At 42.3% G+C, this 26,040-nt stretch overlaps 1 protein-coding gene across 9 annotated transcripts in view; it reads left to right on the top strand.

Annotated features, from left to right (window-relative positions):
- Positions 1–22,563, top strand: part of MARK3 (microtubule affinity regulating kinase 3) — a 56,386-nt gene extending 33,823 nt beyond the window's left edge. Inside the window, exons 12-19 of one of the 9 annotated variants that reach the window (XM_073638593.1) lie at positions 2,147–2,300; positions 2,702–2,913; positions 3,571–3,674; positions 4,784–4,945; positions 8,281–8,538; positions 18,409–18,435; positions 20,487–20,531; positions 22,147–22,563. In XM_073638593.1, coding sequence (XP_073494694.1) covers positions 2,147–2,300; positions 2,702–2,913; positions 3,571–3,674; positions 4,784–4,945; positions 8,281–8,538; positions 18,409–18,435; positions 20,487–20,531; positions 22,147–22,492 — 1,308 coding nt within the window. In that variant the 3' untranslated portion in view covers positions 22,493–22,563. Of the gene's footprint in view, positions 1–2,146; positions 2,301–2,701; positions 2,914–3,570; positions 3,675–4,783; positions 4,946–8,280; positions 8,539–10,640; positions 12,472–18,408; positions 18,436–20,486; positions 20,532–22,146 lie in introns of those variants that run through there. The other 8 variants (XM_073638595.1, XM_073638594.1, XM_073638597.1 and 5 more) reach the window with 8 other exon arrangements.
- Positions 22,564–26,040: the final 3,477 nt, after the last annotated feature.

Raw genomic sequence — 26,040 nt, forward strand, 5'->3', positions numbered from 1 at the left:
TTGCTGGAGTATTTTTTTTTATTTTTTGCTTTTTTTTATGTTTAGTTCTCTCTCCCTCTCCCTCAAAGTGGAATAAAGCACGATCAAGTCATATGTAAATAATAATGGTATCCATGAAAACGGCATCTTATCAAGCAAACAACAAGCCGCCATACAGCTCCATCAGCGGAGAAATAAAAGCTATAGCTCTCAGAATCTAGCATTGCAAAAACTATGCTTTGGTTTTTTTTTTATATATAAATTTGTTTTTACGTAAAAGCGGCAAAACATAAAAAAATATAGATGTGGTATCGCTGTAATTGTACTGAACCAAAGAGTAAAGCTGCCTTATCACTTTTTCCACACGGTGAACGGCGTAAAAAAAAAAATCTATAGCCTTCAAAACATGGTGATACGGAAATACTATATTTTGTAAAGATTTTTAGTGTGTGATAGCAGCAAAACCTAAAAAGTGTAATTCTGGTATTGCTGTAATCGCACCGACGTGAAGACAAAAGCAGTCTAATTGCTTATACTGCAAGATGAACGGTGTAAAAAATAAATCCAATTCTTGACCTGTTGTTCATTCTGCCTCCCAAAGATTAAGTAAGACTCGGCGCACATTTATCCTGCGCTCTACACTGAGCGCTTACACTGGGGTTTCCGTGTAAATCTGTGAAAAACTTGATTCAGATTAAATCCACCCCACGGAAAATTCAGATTGAGGCAGCTGGAGTATTTTTGAACTAGGTCTGTGTGCGGTCGGCCACAGTTCTGTGCACCTTTTTAAAAAGACAAACTGCTGAACAGAGGCCACACTGGGTCCAGAGTAACTCTGCTGCCTCATTATAGTGAATGGATCAGTCGGAGGTTTCATCTGAATCACATATTTCTGAGATGTAAATGGAAACCCTGATGTAAGTGCTCACTGTAGAGCACAGGATAAATGTGCACTGATCCAAAAATGTTACCAACAAAAGCTTCAAATCAACCCACAAAAACAAGCACCTACTCATGTCTATCATCTGTTAAGAGAAATAAAGGGGTTGTCCACATTACTGGTAAACCCACAGGCTCTGGAAAAGCACCATTGGTTTTCCCCCCAAAAAATCCAGCAAAATCTGCACTCCTTAATTCAAATGACCTCTCCCTTCTAATCTCCACAGTGTGCCTAAACCAGAGTTGGCCTCCACATGTTTAGAATTTCTGTAGCAAGGAGGGTCCACTTAATTTATGGGGTCCATGTCTCCAGAAGCACAATGTATTGGGCACTACAATGTATTGGGCACTACAATGTATTGGGCACTACAATGGCATATTTGCAATTTTAATTCTGCAACATTCACTGCATTTGACTGCATCGCTGTTTTTCCAGAAGCAAAATAGTCACTACACCCTTTGTTGAATTCCTAGAGGGGTGTAATTTACAAAATGGGGTCACTAATCTGTTCTGGCACTTGGAGGCTCTGCAAAAGGAGTCCGCAATCTGTGCTCCAAAAGTCAAATAACACTCCTTCCTTGTCTAGCCCTGCCGTGTGACTAAGCAGTACTGTATGTGGGGTATTGCCATGTTCAGGAGGAATTGTGTAACACAATATGGAGCCATTTTAATCAAACTTTTTTTTTTTTTTTTTTTTTCTTCCCTTGTGAAAATGTAAAATCTGGGGCTAAAACATTTTCATGCCAAAAATGTAATTATTTTTTGTTCACCGCCCAATAGTATAAAATTTTGTGACACGCTTGTGTCAATCATTACTGCACCTCTAGATGAAATCAGAGATGGGCAGTTTGCAAAATGGGGTCTCTTGTGGGGGCTTCTGCTATTCTAGCACCCCAGAGCCTTTCCCAGTGGGTCATGGCACCAGCCAACCATAACTGTAAAATCTGTACTATAATATGGCTCCTTCCCTTCCGAGCCCTGCCGTGCACACACAGTAGTTTTCCCCCACTTATGAGGCATCTGTGTGCTCAAAAGAAATTAAACCACAAAATTTGTTGTGCAATTTCTACTGGTACTCTTGTGAAAATGAAAAATTTGGGGCTAAAGCAACATTTTTATGGAAATAGAACTACATTTTTCATTATCACATCCCAATGTTATAAAATCCTTTGTGGGTTCAAGGTGGTCACCACACCCCTAGATGAATTCCTTGTGTTTCATCCACAGTTGGATGCCAGTGACTCCAGCTCTAGCAGCAACTTGTCACTTGCTAAAGTCAGACCGAGCAGTGATCTGAACAACAGCAGCGGGCAGTCCCCTCTCCACAAGGTGCAGCGGAGCATCTCTTCCGGCCAGAAACAGAGACGGTACAGTGATCACGGTGAGTGGGAACCTCGTGATTTACTATTTGCATATCAGGACTCTCTAAAACTTTGAGACCAAGGTAGATTTATGTATATATTGTACATGTATTTGGGACATACATCTATAAAACTTGAATACTTTTTAGTTAGAGCAGTTGCAGGTTTCCCTTCCCCGGGGTGATATATTTTCCCTAAAATGGGCCACAGTGGGTGGATTATAGGCTGGAGGAGCATTGACCAGGGCAGGGGGATAATATTGGCGGGTAGACTTGTGGCACTGTTGACTGCCAGGAGCTGAGAGTGGTGTCTATCTGTAGAGGCTGAAGTCCTAGCCAGCGAGTCCTAACTAATAATTTTGCCTAATTGTCTGATATAGGCTCAACTTAAGCTAACTCTACTCCTTGTCCTCCGGCTCTAGCTGGCCCCGCCATCCCTGCTGTCACTGTTTACCCCAAACGAAGCCAGACGAGCACCACCGATAACGATCTGAAGGAAGAGGTGCAGTCCCGGAAATCAAGCAGTGCGGTCAGCGGGCGAGGAGTCACTCCTCCGAGCCCAATGCTCGGCAATGCCAACAACCCCAATAAAGCCGACATCCCCGATCGGAAGAAGAGTTCGGTTGTTCCCACTGTAAGTGTCAAGGACCCGCTGCTTGGCGTGAAAATAAATCGTCATATTGGGAATCCTAATATGACTTTTGATGTATTTGCTGTGGATTTTCCCCAGCAGATTTTCCGCATTAATATCCGCTCTTCAGTGCGTGGATTGTTTTCTGCGGAGGGCGAAGTTCACAATCAACGTCTGCTCGTAAATTGACATTTTACATATGTCTAATCTGCAGCACTGGTCAATTTCCTCTGTGGTTTTTCGTCACCGCTCTTGGATGAGATCTAAACGTCCTGTGTGAACAATCCCTAAGGCATTGTCAGTATTTAATGCAATGTTGACGGTGACTGTTCACATTTAACCTTTCCTAGTGGATTTTTTTTTTCTCCTCCCATCCCCTCCTGAAAGTGTTGAGCCTGCCAAAAATCCTGGGCTGCAGCTTCACCCTTCTTGCTGTGGGAAAATAGCTTGAGCTAAGAAATTGAAACTTAAACAGGATTGTATTGTTTTTGCCGCTGCAAAATGCCCCAAGCCCTCCTGGCAATGTTGTAAATGTTAAAGGTGAAAGAGTAGGTCAGTTTACAAGGATCATGCGTGGGTTTGGGGGCGCTAGTACTCGTTTCCTTAAGTGGTGCAGTAACCCACAGTCGTCTTTTTTCTTTTCTCTCCACCGACCTGCAGAGTAATTCAACGTCCAGCGGAATGACGCGTCGAAATACTTACGTGTGCAGCGAGCGCGCCTCCACCGATCGACATTCGGTCATTCAAAATGGCAAAGAAAACAGGTAAGATTTCTTTTTCTGGGACCCCCAATATCAGATGATGCTGAATATACAGTTTATATGCACACATTTATAATAGGGCAGACCTCTTTATAGGGGCAACTTCCAATATTTAATGTTCGAGGATGGATGGTAACTTTCAGATGGATGGGACTCCACCGATCGCGAGAATGTGGCTCTCGGAATAGAGGGGTTGGCCGCACATTTGCACCTCCACTCTGCTCATTTTTGATAGCTAAACGCGGTTTTCCAGCAGTCTTGTTAAAAATTGTGAATAGTTTAGACCCCACCCCTCCCCCAACCATTTGCAAGTTATCACCCATCCTTTGGAAAGGATAGTTGAGAATAACCCTTTAAGTATAGTTGAGCAAAAAGGTTTGCAAGACCGTTTGTAGTCTGTGGCCACTAGACCAGAGGTCTGTGAGGCCACCACCTAACTGCTGGCATGCCCGACGCCTCTTCTGATTAGTTAAGGGGACGTCGCCTATGTGCGCCGACGTCGTCTATGCGCGGTCTACTAATCAGTTTGCAGGGTTGTGGTCCAGCGGCCACGAACTACCATCATGGCCCCCGGACCGTGTCCTGAAAATGTTTTGCTCTACTCTACCTTTAGGGAGTTCCAGACCCTTATTTCTATTCCCTTAATGAGTCCTTTCCCGTAGAATTATAGCAAATACGTGTAGAAAAGCTTTCGGCAGAAACTTGCATGATGGCGCTTGACATGGCAGAGAGATGGCATTGAATTGGAGCAGACAGCTTGTCGCATACCCCCATGGCAATCTGCAGACAAAGATGAACGTTTTACAAGCTGCTCACCTCCTTTTAAAGTTTCACATTTATTTTTAATTATGCCCTAAAAGCCTGAATTTATAGCATTTAGCATCAAAATGAAGCGAGGGGTCCGAAGCGATACACGTGCCTTGCTCACATACTTTAGAAATGTAAGTGTAGGAAAGTTTTTATAGTGGCTAGGACTGTCTGTGCAAATGTTTTTCTTCTCTTTTATAGTCTTCTTTTTTTTGTGCTTTTTGCTATCATTTGCGCCTGTTATTGGTCCATTCTACTTTTTTGTCTGCCCAAACCTATTTCTACCCCCTCCCCCACCATCACAGCCTGACGGGAATTTTCGCTTACGCAACTAGTCCTGCCTCAGTTTGTGCCATATCTTCAATCTTTGCTCGGCTGCGGCATCCGAAATCTATGTCCATGTCCGCCTCCAGGCACTCCGAGACGTTGCCGACAAATCCCAATGATGCCGAACACTTCGGGTCCGCGTAAGAATGCTTTAAGAAGAACGCACAAAACAGTATATCTTAAAATCCTTTAAAAAAAAAATATATATATATATATTAATCTGTCAAACTAACATATTACCCATCGCCCCCTTAAGTGTCCTACTGTCCCTCAATCTCCCCCCCCCCCCCTCCCCCGTTGTGCTACACGGCCTCTGTCGCTTTTTTCATTTGAGTCCATTGTCTTTTTTTTTTTTGTCTTTTTTTCTTAGTTAAAGCTGTTCAATGTCTTTCATGGTAATAATGACGTCATCTGTGGAAACCCAACTAAAGTATATTTCTACACTCCCTCCTAGTTTGTGTTTTTTCTTTCATCCAGGACGAAGATATTGATGACCAATTTTTGGTTATTAATTTTGGATCTTACACCCTGCGCTCCCAAGTATCATGGCTGCCGGAAAAGCACAGCTCCATAGACTGTATAGTGCCCATGTGCGGCTCAGCTCCTATTCACTTTAATGGCAGCTAATCTGCAGTAACTGGGAACGGCCACTACACACTGAATGGCGCGGTGTTTTATCAGTGGGGCTGCCGGGTGTCGGGCCACCGCTGGTTCTACAGATTGGTCGTTAATATCTTGGTCCCTAACACAAAGTGCAACAATGGTCATGTTGAGTAGGAAGAACTCCAAATCTGTGACATGACCCTTGCTATGTGTAACGTTTGTGCGTTCGGACCTCATTCACACGGTTTCCATTACCCCCCCCCCCCTTTACCCACCTCATTTTTATACTAAAGCGTCAGCTGTTCTGTCCATTACTTTATATAGACTTAATGCACACCTCCACCTAGAAACTACCTGTGGGTGTACTCCTGAGCCCTATCTCCACTCCAGTCATCACAGTGGTCTAAGAGGTAGGCATGTAGGGTCCTGTATGGAGGAGCCGTCCTCATGCCTGCGGGGAGGAGATGGTGGGTCGCCATTGCCACCTAGATCCTTTAGTACAGGGCTGAGACCCTGCTTACAGCAGCCTCTCTGGACCCCCTATGAGATGGGCGTGGGGATGTGGGATACTGAACCCCACTTTTCGGTTCTGGGATGTGGTGTGCTTTAAGACTTGGTGCAGTTATGTATTTTTTGAATTGATAAAGTATCTTAAAAGTCCAGCGTTCAGCTGGTTTATGGGTTTGTGCACATGGGGTGCGACCGCAGAGGATCTGCATATTGCAGTAACAGCGCTGTATATAGAGGGTATCTGCAGCATATCTATTTATGCTGCAAAGATTAAAGGGGTATTCCGGACCCGGTCACCTCTGCACCAGGTAGGACCGATGACTGAGTACAGAGATCCGGTCGCTCGCAGGTGGTATCGTGCACCTGATCATTTATCTCCAGCCCCGATCATCACTCGCCCGGGCCGGATTACCTCTTTATCTGCACCATTTTCACAACTAAAATCCCCAGAGGCTTTTGTGCTGCTGGTGGTCCGCAGCCGACAAGTACCCCAGTGCATGTACTGTAATGGTGACCAACTGTGACGATTACACAGCAAAACTCCAGTTTCCCAACTCCCTAAAATGGGCGAGTAGATTCTGGATTTACTGACAGCTTAGATTTGTGATCTCTAAACTTTAAAGGGGTTCTCCCCATCTAAAATGGCATATCGCTAGGTTCTGCCATGGGGTCTCACCTCACTGATATTGAGACTGAGGAGCACCAGTGTAGGGTTTTGTCTGGCTTGTCTTTTTTTTTTGTTCTGCCATACCCTGACCATACGCTGTGCACACTTAGCTTCACCACTGCTACATGTAAGATGGCATAGTGGATGCGGATACCTCGGTTTTGAAAACGGGGCCCCGTTCAACGCTGCGGTCAGTGAAGAGGTGGTCGAGTTCCCCCGCAAATGGAAAAAAGCTTCCTCCCCTCTCCACAGACATAAGTACAGGTCAGGGTCCTGTTCTTAACATAGTTGTAGGTCTCACTTTTACTATTTATTTCTGGTACATCCTATAGATATGACAAATACAATGTGGGGATACCACACTATAGTTAATGGGAACGGGAGCATTGCTGTGTGTCCAGCAACACTAGGCAAGGAAAACGTCAGTAGGGGCTTAGTTCAGTGTGTAACATGGGCTGCATAGGGTATAGCCAGTATTACACCCCCTGAGTGCCCCCTTAAAGGGAATCTGTCAGTAGGATCACCCCTCCTAAGCAGTCTGTATGAGCATCTAGGTCATCGGAAGCTGAATAACGTGATACATTGATATCAGTGATCCGCTGTCTTATTCCAGACAAACCCAAGTTTTTCTTAATATGTTAAGATCTATGGGGCAGGCTTAGATCTCCGAGAATCTGCCTCCAGGGCTTACTGTATATGAAACTAGGAGTTACCAGTGTGAGACATGTAATGACTGACAGTCCGCTCTCCTGATCTACATGTCTCACACTGGTAACACCACCCACGCTGGTAACACCTCCTTTCATATCCATTAAGCCCTGAAGGAAGATTTTCAGGGAGATCTATGTCTGGCCCATAGATCTTAACAGCTCATTTACATATTCCAGAGAAATCCATGTTTTTATTATAAGATATAAAATATTATACCATATCTCAAGGTGTATCATTTTATTCAGCTTCCGATGACCTTAGGGGGGGTTGTTCCTACTGACACATTACCTTTAAAGCAATGCCCCCCTTTATAAACTATTAATGCTCAGTTAATGTCACTTTAAAAAGTAATGATGGCCGCAGTGCCCATTTTAGAAGTGGCAATGCCATCCCCTCCATAGAAGAGAAATAAAGTTTGCATAGTCTGTGACCACCTTACATCGGGATGCCGACCTCTTGTAGGTTCTTGGATTACAGCAGCCTATGGGATTGAGAGCGGTGGGGCAGGGATCCTGTGGCTCTCTGCTCCACCATAGGATCCGACTGTATCGGCCTAATGTTAACTGTGATACAGTAGAAAGTGGCTCTTGCACGAAGTTTGGGGCACGTGCACTGTACAGGATCTTTGGTGCTAGATACCACTTCTAGTTTTGGAAATTTTGGACCCTTTTCCCACTTCGTCACGGCTTGTGCTGAATAGTTCTCAGGACCCCAGAGGTGCCCCCCCCTCCCCCACTGAACATACGGTGATGGCATATCCCACCACTATGTAGCCTGGAGTTTTGCTGTAGTAATCACTTGGCACCATTACCTGCGCCCCATACTCGGAGGTGTCGATATCTCCGAGATTTGCGTTCTTACCTTTGTGACTCCTGCCCGTCTTGTCACACGCAGCAGTTTCTACATTACAATCGGTCAGTTGTGTATATATATCTGATTAATGCCCATATGTGAGACGCTCACACCTGCCTCTTCTCGTCACAGCACAATCCCCGATCAAAGAACCTCCGTGGCCTCAACGCACAGCATAACAAGCACCACTACTCCAGACCGCATGCGCTTCCCCCGAGGGACCGCCAGCCGAAGCACTTTCCACGGCCAGCTCCGCGAGCGACGCACCGCAACCTACAACGGACCACCCGCCTCGCCAAGTTTATCTCACGAAGCCACCCCTCTGTCACAGACTCGAAGTAGAGGCTCCACTAATCTTTTTAGTAAATTAACATCCAAATTAACTAGAAGGTAAGTTTTTTTTTTTTGGTGGTGTGGGAAGTCATTCACCCGTCACTCGCTGCGTGCCGTCACTCCCAAAAAGATCCCTTTGTCACGGAGCTGTATGTTTTGTATCTATATACTTTGTGCCATATTTATAGCTTTCTCCTGTTATTTTGTGTAATGTCACCAGACTCTGACCCATTCCATGCACCAGCAGCCTTTTTTCTTTTTTTATTTCTATATTTTTTTATATGTATATAATTGTGGCACAGAGTTGGGGGGTCAAAATTCCTGCCCTCGAAATAATGTGTAATTATGGTGATAACATTGGCGAGGAAGTACTGTTTTATACCTAGTTATCTGTAGGGATAGTTTAATGTAAAGCTGATGCTTAACAAGCAGTAAATGTCCATATTTTGACTTCTTAACCCCTTAACTACCAGTGCCGTATTAGTACGCATATTTGCGTACCGCCCGTTCAGTGAGGGCTGCTGCGCTGAGCCCTCACTGAACCGAGCACATGTCAGCTGATTATTACAGCTGACATGTGCCCGCAACAGCCCCGGGTGGAATCGCGATCCACCCGCAGCTGTTAACATGTTGAATGCCGCTGTCGATCTCAGACAGCGGCATTTAACGCGCGCTTCCGGGTAGCGCGTCATAGGCCCCGCCCACTGGTGACCCCGTCACGTGATCGCGGGTCACCGATGGGTGGGCATGACAACCTAGGGTCTGCAGCAGACGCCTGTGGTTGTCATGATCTTGTCGCTATGAGCGCCACCTAGTGGTCGGCGCTCATAGCACAGGACCATTTCTGCTGCATGCAGGGGACCTGCTCGTCCCCTGTATGTAGCAGAGGCGATCGGACAGTTGCTGCTTCTAGTCTCCTATGGAGACTATAAAAGCAAGCAAAAAGTAAAAAAAAGTTTTTAAAAATATAAAAAAAAAAATAAAAGTTTAAATCACCCCCCTTTCGCCCCATTCAAAATAAAATATATATATAAAAAAAACCCTACTTACACATATTTGGTATCGCCGTGTTCAGAATCGCCCTATCTATCAATATAAAAAAAGAATTAATCCGATCAGTAAACGGCGTAACGAGAAAAAAATTCTAAACGCCAGAATTACGTTTTTTTGGTCGCTGCAAAATTGCAATAAAATGCAATAACGGGCGATCAAAACATCGGATCTACCCCAAATGTTATCAATAAAAACGTCAGCCCGGCGCGCAAAAAATAAGCCCTCACCCAGCCCCAGATCACGAAAAATGGAGACGCTACCGGTCTTGGAAAATGGCGCTATTTTTTTTTTTTTTTTTTTTTTTTAAACCAAATTTTGTAATTTTTTTTCACCACTTAAATATAAAAGAACCTATACATGTTTAGTGTCTGTGAACTCGTAATGACCTGTAGAATAAGAAGGGCAGGTCAGTTTTAGCATTCGGTGAACGTGTTAAAAAAAATAAATAAAAAACAACTGTGGTATTGCACTTTTTTTGCAATTTTACCGCACTTGGAATTTTTTTCCCGTACACGATATGGTAAAACTAGTAATGGCGTTGAAAAGTACAACTCGTCCCGCAAAAAATAAGCCCTCACATGGCCATATTGACCAAAAAATAAAAACGCTATGGCTCTGGGAACAAGGGGAGCAAAAACGGAAAATGCTCCGGGGCTTAAGGGGTTAAAGAGGGAAGCTTTTTTTTTTTTTGCTTTTATTTGAAGTATTGTAAATAGTTGCATCTACAGAATGCAAATCGGGAGACAAGCGACAGGCTGCCTGACTCCTAAGAAATTATCGGTGTAATATGTCATGGGATCTATGGGCTGTGCTTCTATACTGGACCCCTGGGTAATTTAAAGGGAAGCTGTAATGTGTGACCACTTCCCTTTAAATCCCATTTTGCTTGCATAGCGCTGAGTAAAGCCCAGTGTGACTCCGCTCTGATCATTTTGCAATCAAGGGTTTAGTAGACGCATCTTCAAGGAGCAATCAATAGCAAATTATTATTATTTTTTTTTTTTGCTAATGATTAATTTACTGCTAGTTAAGTATCTTGCTGTAGACATGAACCGCAGTGCAATATTAAACCAGATGCCTTCTATTTTCTTCCTTTCTGGACCCAGGGACGAGAGCGCGGCCAGCTGAGCCAGTAAAGTATCATGTCCGGTTGCCTTCTGTCCTGTAGCGTAGCCTCCCGCTAGTGTAGTGTTATCATAGAACATATCAACGCTTCATCATCTGCAGAAGCTGCTGCAGCTGTAATATTACAGTGCCGTCTTGTTCTCTCCTTGTATCCCCCCTAACTTGTGTGTTTACTTTGTAGTAGTTTCCTCAATATAAAATTTCTAGAACTTGGATTATCTGAAACGAATGTATAATGTAACTGTAACACTAAGTCTACCTCCAGGCTTTACCTGCTGGTGTAATCTGGTATTGCACACAAATCTGTTCATTATATAGTCTAGTGTTTTGTGTGGGGAAAGGGGTGAGGGAGAGAGAAATTGTTTTTTTTTGTTTTTTTTTTAAAGAGGAATATTTTTGAAGCTTTACACCTAGATGGTTCATTTTCACATTAAGCTTTTAAAGAGAACCCGGGGAGGCCCGGCCGCCCCCTCGAAAGGCTGCCGGCCATATAGTTAGTTTGACCCTAAAGTTCCTGACAGCTTCTGAGACAATAATTTTTAATGCTTTTTCTTACCTTGCCTCTTTCTTGCACTCGCTTCATTTTCCTTCTTTAGATGCGGGCTGTTGCTCTAATATTTGTGTATCAGTCTTGGGTTAGTCATGTATTCGGGGGGCTTCATCCTTGTCGTCCCCTCTGACGTTGCGTCTCTCCCAGCAGCACCTCCTGCTTGTTCAGGGCTTGCACAGAGTTATTGAAGAATCTTTGGATAATGACTTGGCTCAAATTCTGTACTAAAGTAATGCAAAATAGTGATCAGAACCCACAGACTCGTGTGCAGAAGTCTCTGAATGTTAAATATATATATATATATATATCATTGAGACGGTTCATCCCTTTTAATTGGACTACAGAGCCCTGCAATCAGGAGCTTTTTCATTGACAGTCTCGCAACAACCATCACATAACTAGTAGTTTGCCATTGCTTTCACTTGGAAAATAAATTCCTCTCTAAGCAGCCTGTCATTTTAGAAGCTCAAATTGCTTCTCTTCCTCATGCTTTACAGTGCAGCACTGCTTTCTCTGATTCATGTAATCACCAGCGGAGCATCTTTCTCTCTCCGCCCAACCAATGTTAGAGGCAGGAGATACTATATGGCTTCCTCTCTAGTGCGTTTCAGGGATGTTCCTCTTCCACGGACTTCTCTCTCCAGATCTTCACTCTATCGTGTGATTTAGTGGGAAGAAGATGAGTTTTGTGTGAATTGTAGTCAGCAAAGTATTCCTAAAAGTTTTATTTTTCCTGTGCTGCCGGGTGTCCTGTCCTCGAACAAAGACCTAACTTGTATTGTCTGTCTTATGATGAAAGTGTTCCTGCTGCCTTAATCATGTCTTTAATTAATTTTTTTTGGGCCGAAAAAACAACCTCCTAACATTATACCTGAGACTGTTTGAGCCGATACATTTGTCTTGTGCTGTGTTTTGCAATATTTGGAGTTTACGCCGATCTGTTGTACATTAATATCTGTGTGTTCGCCACCATTTACATGAACTCTAAAAAACGGAAAAAATTCTCAGGGCCAAATAATCAACTCTAAAAGTTACGTTCCAAATCCGACATAAGACCCTTTCGTCAGAGAGCGGGGGGGACATCTGGCAGGTCCAGAGGCTCCGACGTGGAAGAACCTAATCCCGCCGCCGCTGCGTCTCAACTAACGAGCTTCAATTAAGATGTCTGTAAAATTAATATTATTTTTTGACACATTAGTTTCCAGCCTAATTTGCTTGTAAAAAGAAAAAAAAAAAGCTTAATAAAACTTTCAGAATGACCATGTTTGTGTGACATAATTAGTATTATAGTAAGATAAGACGTTTCCTCATGCGTCAACATGTAGAGGACCTGTTATTTCAGTAAAACATATAGCGGAAAAATTCTAAAAGTCCTGTTTTCTGGCATCTGATATGTGGTAACAGACTGGACAGATACTTCTTTTTTATTTATTTTTTTTATTTATTTAACCCGGATTGTAAAATTTCTCTTAAAGGGGTTGTCAGGAGTTTAAAGGAATAGTTGACAGGAAACAGCACCACTCTTGTATAATAGGTTGTGTCTGGCATTGCAGCCCAGTCTGTTCATGCGGAGGGCTGACTAGCATAGCAGACACAAGCCTCTGGAGCTGTGTGGTAGTGTAAAGGGAAGCTGTCATCGCAAAGACTAATTTTTAAATCCGATTTGTTGCGCATATTTAAAAAAATATATATTTGTCAATTTATTTTTCCATTCCAATGTTTACTAAAAAAAAAATTGCACTTTTCACACTGGCCGGTGGGGCTATTTTAGATTTTTACAACCTGTCATTTTAGAAAGCGTTTTCAGTAGGATCATGACGACTGATTACACCTCTATATACAGTAGATGACAGAGGATCCACCATTCACAATAGGTGATGTCACAGCTCACCTCCTCCTCCTGTACAATGACTGATAACACCTCTATATACAGTAGATGACAGAGGATCCACCAATCACAATAGGTGATATCACAGCTCACCTCCTCCTCCTGTACAATGACTGATTACCTATTCTGTATACAGAGGTGTTATGTCACAGCTCACCCTCTCTGCCCCACTATCACATTTACAGTGACTCTTGCACCCGCTCATTAGATGCTTTAATACAAAACATAAGGCTGGGGTCTGATCATTGCGGTTAATATGCATGTGTTTTCTGAAACAATATATTATAAAGGGGCTCAGTGGCTCAGTGGCCAGCCTGCATGACCATTGCAAGATTTCTGCTTTATCTTTAATATACATTGTGATATGGAAAAGGGCAACAATTAATAAAATAGAAGTCCATTAAACTCCTACAGGTTAGACCTGGTATTGCAGCTCCTTTTTGGTGCATAGCTACAATGTCGCACACAACCGGCAGACAGGTGGCGCTACCTTGGGGGAACTTGCCTGCCTTCTTCCCAATGGAGCACAGCCCCTATACAGAATCCTAGACTGCCCATTCCTATACACAGGACAATCACAAAAAATGTATGTGCGCTTGTCCTTAGACATCCCTTTGTCTTTTCTTTCCTGTAAGCGCATCTGATAATCTGACATCTCATTTCCGACTTATACGATATGTACATGATTTAAACGGGGATTTCAGAAAAGTTTTTTTTTTTTTGTCATCCAAACCTTTATCCCTCATCCCCTACCCTTTTATATGTCAATGATGTATATGTAAAAGCTTCTAATAACATTCACGTGTGTGTAATGGGTTGTCGGAGCTGCAGATATGTCACATCCACGTGTGATTGGATATTTGTATTCACCCCTCTTCCCCCTTGTGCCCGACCTGAAACGTCTGATTCTGCAGAACACGACTCTACAAGATTATGTGTGATCCTGGAGATCCTGCGGCCACCTACTGTATGGAGAAGACCGACACCTGCAGCATGCCATTCTTCTATATATTATACCTTCACATTTAGCAAAACTGCCTGGATTGTGAGTCCTAAGCGAGCACCCGTATGGGCCGGACTGGGCGTATGCCCCCAGCCTGCGACCATTACATCCGCTTCTGTGAATGTTATTAATGGCTTCTTTTATGAATGGTTTAGATGTAAATGCAGAACACATCAAAGGGAACGGGTCATCAGAAAACTTTCTAAATTATGTTTTTTACATTTTTTTTTTTTTAAATTTCTCAGTGATTAGAAATATTTGGATTCCGAAATCAAATTGTATTGACGTTTTTAATGAGCATGCTTTCAGAGGGTTGGCGGGAGGAGGTGAGCTGTGATATCACCTATTGTGAATGGTGGATCCTGTGTGATCTACTGTATATAGAGGTGTTATCAGCCTTCATATAGGAGGAGGTGAGCTGTGACTTCTATTGTGAATGGTGGATCCTGTGTGATCTACTGTATATAGAGGCATTATCAGCCTTCATATAGGAGGAGGTGAGCTGTGACTTCTCCTATTGTGAATGGTGGATCCTGTGTGATCTACTGTATATAGAAGTGTTATCAACCTTCAAATAGGAGGAGGAGGTGAGCTGTGACTTCTATTGTGAATGGTGGATCCTGTGTGATCTACTGTATATAGAGGTGTTATCAGTCACTGTACAGGAGGAGGAGGTGGTGAGCTGTGACATTTCGTACTGTGAATGGCGGATCCTGTTAGTTACTGTATATAAAGTTTCCTTTTATTGTATTCTTCCCTGTGATGAGACTGAAGTTATGTACAGGGCGGGCAGTGAGTCTTGCAGGGAGCTTAGTGGTTAGTGTGAATATTGCTAGAGAGAAACATTTTTTTTTATTTTATAATATATTGCAAAAAACTAATTTTCTGAAGACACATTCCCTTTTAATACAGAAACACTACTGTCAAAATTAATAGTAGAATATGCCTAGTACAATCCCTGGGGTGAGCACACGGAGATCTGAATTTCTCCAGAGAATTACTACTTTATAATACTTTCTCTAACTAAAAATTATATTAAAAACAAACTTGTTTTTACTCTGTGGTAGTCAAACCAGGAGGGCTATGGCCCCAAAAGGTAGCCTGGTCATCAGTCTAACATTGATAAGAAAAAAATACTTTTTTTTTCTTCACCCCCATGTTTTATATCGCTTAGGGTATGTGCACACGATGCAGAAATGAAGCAGAAAATTTCTGCATCATTTCTGCATCTCCCTGGCAGAAAAAACGCATGCAGATTGACAAGCGCTTTCCAGGCGATTTTAGCATCACTTGGAAAGTGCTTGACAACTAGGTCACACTATATAAATCCATGCAAACAGCATGGATTTATATAGTGTGACCCGAGAGAGTGTATATACTTGCCTCCGATGGCCTGCGCTGTCCTGCTCAATCCATTCTCCCTCGCCAGCAACTTTGAATTGAAAGACCTGCCGACGTCAGCGTCACGTGACCCGTCACATGACTCTGACGTCAGCGCAGGTCCTACAACTCACTACAAGTGCCAGGAACCAAGCAGGAGCGCTGCGCGGGCCGACAGAAGGTAAATATACATTTATTTTTTATTTTATTCTTTTTTTACAGCTTTTAATGGTACCTGGGTGTGGATGAGACTCTCCTCTCCTCCACACTCGGGTACCATCCGCACATTAGAACGCGCCAATAACGCAAGTACAGATGCAGTCTTGCGGAATTGGCGCGTTCTAATGCAAGTCAAAAACGCCGCGTTTACGCAAAATTAATTGACATGCTGCGGATTTTTGAGCGCAGCGTTTATGCTGCGGAAAAATCCGCATCATTGGCACAGCACATGCGGATTTCAATTGGGGAACATTGCTGCCCTTCTACCATGCGTTTTTAATGCGTTTCCGCGGCGTTTACACAACTGCAAAAACGCCGCGGAAACACATTAAATACGCATCGTGTGAACTCAGTCTTATTCACCTAGTTCATATTTCAGTCCCGGACATCTTTTTTCCTTCCTCTATAAAATTTGCCATATAGGCCAACCGATCAACACACGGTTTTTTGTTTTTTTTTCCTTTCTACATAATGACCGATGTCCACCATCCTGGAGCAGTCTGCAATGCCAGGCGCAGCCTGAGACGAGCGCGGTGCTGAGTCCTGCTCCTGATTTGTCAGATTAGGGCTGAAAACACTGAGCCCGTCTTTACATAGCGTCCCCAGCTCTCCCCATACTTTGCTTTACATCTATGACATGCAATACTATTGTAATTATTAATCTTATCTGTTAAAGGTCTGTTTTTCTAACATCCATGAATGTTTTCCCTTTCACAGGTTTAATGGCTTTTTAGGATTGTATATAATGATCTAATCATTGCTTTACAAGTTAACTTCTGGAAGAAAAAAAAACTTAAGCACAGATGGGAATTGGCAGCTTATGACGATGATCAGCCCTAGTCTGTCATTAAAGGGGCTGTCGGCTACTTTGTAACCTGCCCCTGTCTGTCCTAATGGCTGCAGACCAGAATATTTATGGGTTATTACATTCTATTCTTTTACTCTAATCTCACTGCTGGTTACCTGATTTATTGTGTTTTTTATATTGTTTTTTTTCCCCCCATGGTCTAGATTAATTTGGATCATTTTAGGAAGTGTGTGCAGGGCTGGTTGTGATCCATCCGGAGCACCCTGGAGGGGTAGATTGGACGGAAAGTCTTGAATCCCGTGATCAGCAGCAAGATGCCATCTTTGGCCATGTTCACACATTCAGTATTTGGTCAGAATTTAACATTAGTATTTGCAAGCGAAAACCACGAGGGGGTGAAAAAAATGCAGAAGTGGTGACGTGTTTCTATTATACTTTTCCTCTGATTGTTCCTCTCCTGGTATTGTCTCACAAATACTGATGTGAAATACTGAACGTGTGAACGTGGCCTTAGAATCTTTTCATGTCATAAAATACAATTACAAATGTTTGTCTGCAGCTGTTAGGAAAGATGGGGGTAGAGGTTCATAAAGTAGTGGACATCCCCTTTGAGGGTTTTGGATATGTCACTTTAAAAAAAAAAAAAAGTCTGTATTGCTAAATGTTTGGATAGCTGGAGTGACAGGTTCCTTCAGGCGTGCTATGGCACCAATCAGTCCACACTCTGCATTGTATGGCAACCCTCAGGGCTCAGTCTGAGGAATAACACATAGGACTCCTAGATTCTCATACCGTGGGCTAGTAAAAAAAAAAAAAAAGAGTTCAGAGAGAACATCTCTGGAGTCTTTCTACAGCTATCTATACGTTGTGAAGGGTTGTTTTTCACAGTGACATTCCCTTTAAGCTTGAGAAGTCATCATTACAAAATGACCTATTTTAATTCAGATTTTTTGAATTTACATTTATTTTAATGTTTTTCTTATCATTATCGTTATAAAAACCTTGAAATTAGCAATATTGTCATTTTCACACTGGCCACTAGGTTTCTTTTACACTCCGTGCTTACTGTCCTTTCAGGAAGCGTTTTTCAGTAAGCTCATTATCAGCAGAGGCAGGAATACAATGACTGATAACACCTCTATACACAGCTGATAACACGGCATCCACCAATCACAATAGATGATATCACAGCTCACCTCCTCCTCCTCATGTACAATGACTGATAACACCTCTATATACAGTAGATAACACAGGATCCATCAATAACAATAGGTGATGTCACAGCTCACCTTCTCCTCCTGTACAATGACTGATAACACCTCTATATACAGTAGATAACACAGGATCCATCAATAACAATAGGTGATGTTGAAGCTCACCTCCTCCTCTCCTCTTCAGTTACCTTTGCTCGCGTTCATTAGATTCTTCAATACAAAAGAGTCAATCTGTTTTATTGTGGCTAAAAATAAAAAAAGTGACAATTGTGAGATTTCTATTTTTATTTTAAATGCTGATTGTGATATGGGAAAACTGGCAAAGATTAAAAAAAAATTCACACAGAAACCTGATTTTAAACTAGTAATTTTCTGATGACCCATCTCTACATGTGGTTGAGAATGCGGGCACTCACAGAAATCTAAATACCATTTAATGGGGATAACGAGCCTCACAGATCTGAACTCTGGTTTGTTTTCTGCTTAGTTTTGTGTAATGTTTCTTATTGTAACCTCCCTTTCTCCCAGTGTATGTTCCCATCATAACCAGTGACCCTGGAACGTGTTCATTTACTGGATGCGTCTGTTGCCTAATGCTCAAGACCTGATTGCTTTTTTTTTTTTTCTTTCTTTTTTTTTTGCGCATCTTTAATTTTCTTTTTACTTTGACTTTTCTTGTTTTTTTAGAAACATGTCATTCAGATTTATAAAAAGGTAGGATTTAAGTTGCTATGTATCTTTATTTTATTTATCCCCCTCCTCCCTATATAACTGTCTTCCTGGATCTTGATTTTTCTAAATACTAAACTTTCTGCTGAAAAACTAAATTTGATCGAGATGACGACATCTTTTCCAACTTTTAATCAGCTGAGCATGTCTTGTGCACTTTGCAACCATTAGTCGTGAGTGTCGTAAAACTTCATGTTTGTTTTTATTTTTTTTACTAATACACACTTTTGGCATGTGAACCGCAGAAGGTTTGTGGTGTTAATGTTAAAGTTTGTTTGCTAATGTAAGGTAAGTTTCTAACCTATTTTAACTTTTCGAATAAATGTTTTCTCTACCATAGTCTAGCCTGACACACGCACATATATATTCTACAGTGCAGCAGTCGCATACTAAAAATATCCATTACTGTGGGTTCTGTATTTTGCTGCTCAGATTCCATATTAATCATTTATACTACTTTTTATCCAATTTTTTTCCTTTGCCTTCTCTAGATGTAAATGTATATTGTGCTCACACTAAGCATGCCATGGTTGCAATGATTATTTTTTTTTATTTTCCCACACACATTTTTGAGAAGCTATAGCATGCCAGAGAGGACAATTGACCAGGCAAAAGTCCGTCGCCCACCAGGTTTTGTGCATGCGTCCTAATTGGAGTAGGACACATGGATGACACTGGATGTGCTTTCGATGGCTGCCTGTCCCGTCCGACGTGGAAATAAGCATCTCTGCACAATCCCTTTAAGACCTGAAAACCAGCATGTGGCCCCGTTCTACTTGGTTATCACGTGACCAGACGTACAGGGCTCATGCACACTTGCATTCATTTTTGGGAAAATTCTGAGTCTGCAGCTCATATTGTGCCAGCTCGGGGTGGTGCGCTCATAAAGAGGCACAAGAAATTAGAAAAATTGCAGTGTGCTAACTTGTGTCCTCCACATGAAGAACACCTATTTCAGCAGATTATATAATACGAGAGCTAAAGATTGGGCATGTTTTGAATTCAACATGCCCAATCCTTTACTCCGAAGGTATATCAGACATTGATGTTGTCCAGCATAATGCATAGCACTTCAATAAGTCATATAAACAAAGTTTCCGTGAAGCTATATAGTCGCAGAAAGAAGAAATCTATTAAATAGTTCTAAAAATAAAAAAATCAATAACAAATATAAAGCCATAATTAAAAAAACCTATATAAAGCATGAAGTATCTCTAGTTGAGGGACACTAGAAAAAGACCTGTATATAAAATCAACAGTATAGACCAATTAGCTAAGCCTATATAGAGGTGGGGGGTAGTTTAATGCCAGTGCATATGAAAACATAGAATACCCTTCCTCTTATACTCTAGCCTGGCTGGGGTCTAAACATAATCATCTTAACAGTACTGTTTTCCCAATTAGAAATATTCATTTAATGTGAATGGTATAATTACCTATAAGCAGTAAAGTCACTGCTGCTAGAGAAGTGTGTCACTCTACCCCGACGCGCGTTTTGCCTTCTGGGGTCGTGATTTTTATATATTTTTTTTTTTTATATAACAATTTCATAGATCTCTTCTTTTTTATGCAATCACATCGTATCACAGAAACTTGGTTTATTCAAAGGTATGATAGTCTGATTGTCCCAATTTGCAAATACAAAAAACAACAATTTTTAAATCTTATATAATCTCGACTCATGCGGATTAGATCTGTGTTTTTTGGGGTTTTTTTTTTTGTTTTTTTTTAAATAACTTCTTAAAAATAAAAAGTTCCCCCTAAGCAGTCAAACTTCATTGCAGCTTCTTCTGTGGTCAGATATGACTCCTTTTTGAGCCCATTCATTGCCTTAGTGAGAGTACCTCGTACCTCGGCGCCTCCACGGTGTACAGGACGCAGGGACTTCATACTGTGGATTGTTCTCGATGTCTTCACATTGAAACTTCTTTTTTGTAAATCTGATCCGCTGACTCGTTGGTCTGAGATTGTGATCACCAGTGTAAGATTTCTCTTCTCTTTTGCTTGTCTTTGCTTTTTGCATTGTTTTCAATGAGGCTCCCGACTGAAACTGAGAGAAATGGGAGATATGAGGGCTCCAGGTGAGGGCAATATATTTTATATATATATATTTTATTATAACATCACCCATATGCATTCAGTTAACCCTTCCCTGAGAATGTTTGCATGTCATTCTTGCATTAATTCCTTTTTTTTTCACTTGGTTAATTATGTGAATGTTTGCATGTGAATTTATAGCATTGTATGTTATAGCGGTGCGGGGGGGGGTCTACATCTCTGAAAGGGAATCTTTATAAGCTGGTTTGTTTTATATGATCAGCAGGGACTGGATATACATTTTTGTTCTTGGGTTGATCCCCATCCTATAGATGTTTGGGGTGTACAGAGTGTCAGACCTCAGCTGTTTGCTCTGGCGGGAGCTTTATTAATAGTGAACAGCACAGCGCCATACTCTGCATAGTGGCCGTTCTCCGGTACTGCAGCTTGGCTCCTATATACGTGAATAGTACCCAGAGCTGTGCTGTTTGTTTGCATCCAGGCACCGTCAGAGCTGATAACTGCTGATCAATGGTGGTGCCGCTGAGTCTAACTCCCCCCAAGGTCTGATATAGATTACCTATCCAGTAATCGTAAGCCTGGAAAACCCCCTTTAACGGGACCCTCTCCGTAGGCTTATAATAAGAGTCTGTGATTTTTGTACTTAATGATGGGCACATAGTAGCGATTGCCTCCTTTTTATGGTATATACACTTTTGCAATCTTTTTTTATTCCAAAATAAAGCTTTAGTTTTGTGTATGCAGCTCTTATGTCGCTGTGGTCCTTTACTCGTTACTCCATTCCCCTGGACAGAGGAAAGGATATGCATATATATCATATTGGAGGAAGCAATATTAAAAATTGGTTGCCAAAGTCTACACACCCTCATACTTAAATGTGACGCCAATTATTGTAATCCATCTGCTAAGATTACTGAAAAAAAATGAAAGCTGTTTCTGTGGAGACAAGAGACCACTCATTGGACCCCAATTACAAGACACGGACGCTAAAACATTTGTCTAGTGAAATGTATTATTGCATCACTAAGCCAATAGTGTTTGAAATCCGGATGACCGCCACTTGTGACGTCCTTAATGGGGGCCATATGCTTGCTCCCAAAAACACCTCTGTATCAAATCATATGCCTAATAGAAGAGACTGACCCCAAGGCTTTTTAAAGAATACTGTTACTTTCCATAAATATGTATATTATTTACCTGGTGTAAATGCCGCTGTTCTCCTGAATCCGGAGATGTTTTTCTTTTTTTCCTGCGCCTCTGCGTTCCTGAGATATGGCCTGCTATTTCTTGTATTTTTAAATCTAGTTTTTTAGCCAAGGGGGTGTGGTGCTCAAGGAGACGCCCACAGAATAAATGAGGACCACGCCCACTTGGGTAACAAGACTGGATTTATATACAGAGAAGAAGAGGCCATATCTCAGGAACGGAGAGGAGCAGAAACAAAAGAAAAACAACGCCGGATTCAGGAGAACAGCGGCATTTACAGCAGGTAAATAATATATATATTTATGTCTATTGTACAGAGCTTTAGACCTATCACCAAATACAGGAGGACTATTCTGCTCCCCATGGGCCTTTCATATTAGGGTGGCACTTAATAATGGCGTCTACAAAAGAATAACTTCTCTTTTTTTCTAGTCGTAATGTGTCAGGGGACCAGAAGGACGAGAACAAAGAATCAAAGCCGAGGTCGCTGCGGTTTACCTGGAGCATGAAAACCACCAGTTCCATGGACCCCAACGACATGATGCGCGAGATCCGCAAGGTTCTAGACGCCAACAATTGTGACTATGAGCAGAGAGAGCGCTTCTTACTCTTCTGCGTCCACGGGGACGGCCACGCCGAAAATCTCGTCCAATGGGAGATGGAAGTGTGCAAACTGCCAAGGCTCTCTCTCAACGGGGTGCGCTTCAAGCGGATATCCGGGTCATCCATAGCTTTCAAAAACATTGCTTCCAAAATTGCCAACGAGTTAAAACTGTAAAATAAAAAATTGGGTCGGGGGGGAGAAAGGGCCAACAATCAAGTTGTAAATTACGTAGCAATTTTTTTTTTCCTCTCCCCCGAGAACACTGGTTTAATGTATAGAATTATTTAGGCAATAATTCCTGCATCTCCTGAATTATGATATTGCAAAACGGAACAAGCTGCTGGAACGGGAGGGAGAGTTGGACTTTTTTTTTTTTTTTTTTTATATATAAATATATATATAAGTGCACTACAGCATTAAAGTTGCCTATCATGTAAATTATTTACTTTTGGCTTTTTTTTTTTCCTTTCCTCCTGTGCGTGGTGATTGGTTTCACCATTTATTTCCATATTGCTACCCATCATGTATGTGTGTGCGCAAGTATGGATGTTACATATGCGTTGAACACACAGAACTGTTTCCAAAAAGTAAATCAAATTATGGCTGATCGTAAAAACAGACCCCCTGTAACACCTACTATTTTTTTTTTTTTTTTTTTTTACATTATTACTGTGTGATTATATATATTTTTTTGTTTTTTACGATTTGCACATATTGTCAGTATTTTCATTGTCTTGTTTTTGGAAGGCTAAAGAGAAAAAAAAGTGTGAGAATTGTAACTTATGAGCGTGGTATATGGGCAGCGATTAAACAGTGTTCCTGCTAAAGAAACCAAACATGAAGTCTTTGTTCCTTCGTAGACGCTCAGGTCGTCCCGTAGAAATGGAGAAATGGTTACTCTAGATCTTGCGTTCCACTTTTCATAAAGGCAAAAAAAAAAAGTTTCATGCAGTTGTAAATGCCAGCCGCCTCCCGTGCCCAGCTCTGGCCAGCCGCCTCCCGTGCCCAGCTCTGGCCAGCCGCCTCCCGTGCCCAGCTCTGGCCAGCCGCCTCCCGTGCCCAGCTCTGGCCAGCCGCCTCCCGTGCCCAGCTCTGGCCAGCCGCCCTGCGACCTGAAGCCATACTCCAAGCATTTGACTTCAGGAATTGCTAAAGTCCACAGGGCTACCAAAACCCAGACACCCGCCTGTTCTAAATCTATGGATTTAGGATTTCTGCAGCTGTTACAAATGGATCGTTGTTATAAACTGAAGCCTTTAAATTAGTGCGAGTTGAACCTTAAAGGGTTTCTCCACTACTAGGACAACCCCTTCATGATCTAAATGTTTGGCCCCAATAAAATAAAAAAAAGCTTATACTCTCCTGCCATGCCGTGCTGTTCCTGCGTTGTCAGCAGACGCGGTACCGGGGCTCCTCTGCTGTTGTGACCCCGGCACCCAATCAGCACTGGAGTCACTTTCCCCATCTTCTGTCGAATTGAACTTTAAGAGAAAGTCCGGCCTCCAGCTGCTCTCACTTCCTCTTCATGATCAATCGAAGGAGGGGCCAGTGACGCCAGTGTTGATTGGGCACCGGGCTCACATGTCACACCAGCACGAGAGTCCCGGGACCGCGAGTGCTGCCTGCATGGGAGGCGAGTTTTAACCATTTTTTTTAATTTATTGGGGCTAAGCGTGGGGTATGAGGAGTTGTCAAAGTAGGGGACAACTTTTTTAAAGGGTTTTTCTGTCATTAATTTTTTTTTTTTTTACTATGAGCCTAAGAACTAATAGGCATGTAATTGCCTGCCTGCTCTGCCCGCCAACTGTCTCTGCCAGCTCAGAGCGCTCTTTCCGGCAATTCTGCTTTTCACGTATACAGAGCCGCTCTTCCTCTTTCGGGCTGCGCTTAGGCCTGTCACTTTTTTTTCCCCATAATAATAATAAAAAAATAATAATTAGTCCTGGATAAACCCTTTTAAAGACATGTAAATTTGTTTTCAATTTTCCATATTGCCTATATTACAAAATATACAGTAGTTAACACAGGATCCACCATTCACAATAGGAGATATCACAGCTCACCTCCTCCTGTATAATGACTGATCACACCTCCTATATACAGTAGATAACACAGGATCCACCATTCACAATAGGTGATGTCACAGCTCACCACCTCCTCCTCCTGTACAATGACTGATAACACCTCTATATACAGTAGATCATACAGGATCCACCATTCACAATAGGAGATATCACAGCTCACCTCCTGTACAATGACTGATAACGCCTCTATATACAGTAGATAACACCGGATCCACCATTCACAATAGATGTCACCATTCACAATAGATGTCACCGTTCACCTCCTCCTCCTGTACAATGACTGATAACACCTCTATATACAGTAGATCATACAGGATCCACCATTCACAATAGGAGATATCACAGCTCACCTCCTGTACAATGACTGATAACACCTCTATATACAGTAGATAACACCGGATCCACCATTCACAATAGATGTCACCGTTCACCTCCTCCTCCTGTACAATGACTGATAACACCTCTATATACAGTAGATCATACAGGATCCACCATTCACAATAGGAGATATCACAGCTCACCTCCTGTACAATGACTGATAACACCTCTATATACAGTAGATAACACCGGATCCACCATTCACAATAGATGTCACCGTTCACCTCCTCCTCCTGTACAATGACTGATAACAACTCTATATACAGTAGATAACACAGGATCCACAATAGGCGATGTCACAGCTCACCTCCTCTCTCTCCTGTACAATGACTGATAACACCTCTATATACAGTAGATCACACAGGATCCACCATTCACAATAGGTGATGTCACAGCTCACCTCCTCCTCCTGTACAATGACTGATAACAACTCTATATACAGTAGATAACACTGGATCCACCATTCACAATGGGTGATGTCACAACTCACCACCTCCTCCTGTACAATGACTGATGACACCTCTATATACAGTAGATCACACAGGATCCACCATTCACAATAAGTGATATCACAGCTCACCTCCTCCTCCTGTACAATGACTGATAACACCTCTATATACAGTAGATAACACAGGATCCACAATAGGCGATGTCACAGCTCACCTCCTCCTCCTGTACAGTGACCTTTCCCTATAGCATGCTCATTAAATACTTCGCTCGGTCTCTTCCTGTCCATGAAACTGCATTTCAAAACCCTAAATCCTGCAGTAAATAGATGATTTTCTGATGATACATTTCCGCTAAAGTGGTCTGCAAGGTTCGATATTTTTTTTTGCAGGTGTGGTGCAGTTTTTGTCAGAGCTCCATGTCTGTCCCATCATCTGTACATGGCACAGGAGACATGTGTGATGGGGTCGAGCCTGTTCTCCAGTATGAGGAGTAGCTGAGAACTTGCCATCCTGAATCCTTATGATTGGGAATGGTGAGATCCCAAAAGTGCTCCTGCTGCCGTGCATTTCTGTTGGGAAGTTCTGGAAAGGACGTGTTCATGGTGGTGGTTGTCCAGAAGCTCCCACCGCAGTCGTGTGCACACCCGCCGTAGCCTCATGACTCCGGTCTCCAGCTCGGACTGTCACTTTGTATTGTTGGAGAACATTTGCAATATTCAAAGATGGCGTCTTTGTTGTGGTCTCTGCACGTCACTGAGCTCAGGGTCACAATCTAGTTTTAGCTTTAACTATTTATGTTCTGCAGAAAAAG

This window comes from Phyllobates terribilis, unplaced genomic scaffold (assembly GCF_046119375.1).
Source record: "Phyllobates terribilis strain yellow unplaced genomic scaffold, ASM4611937v1 Scaffold_7__3_contigs__length_470593459, whole genome shotgun sequence".
Classification (NCBI taxonomy): Eukaryota; Metazoa; Chordata; class Amphibia; order Anura; family Dendrobatidae; genus Phyllobates; species Phyllobates terribilis.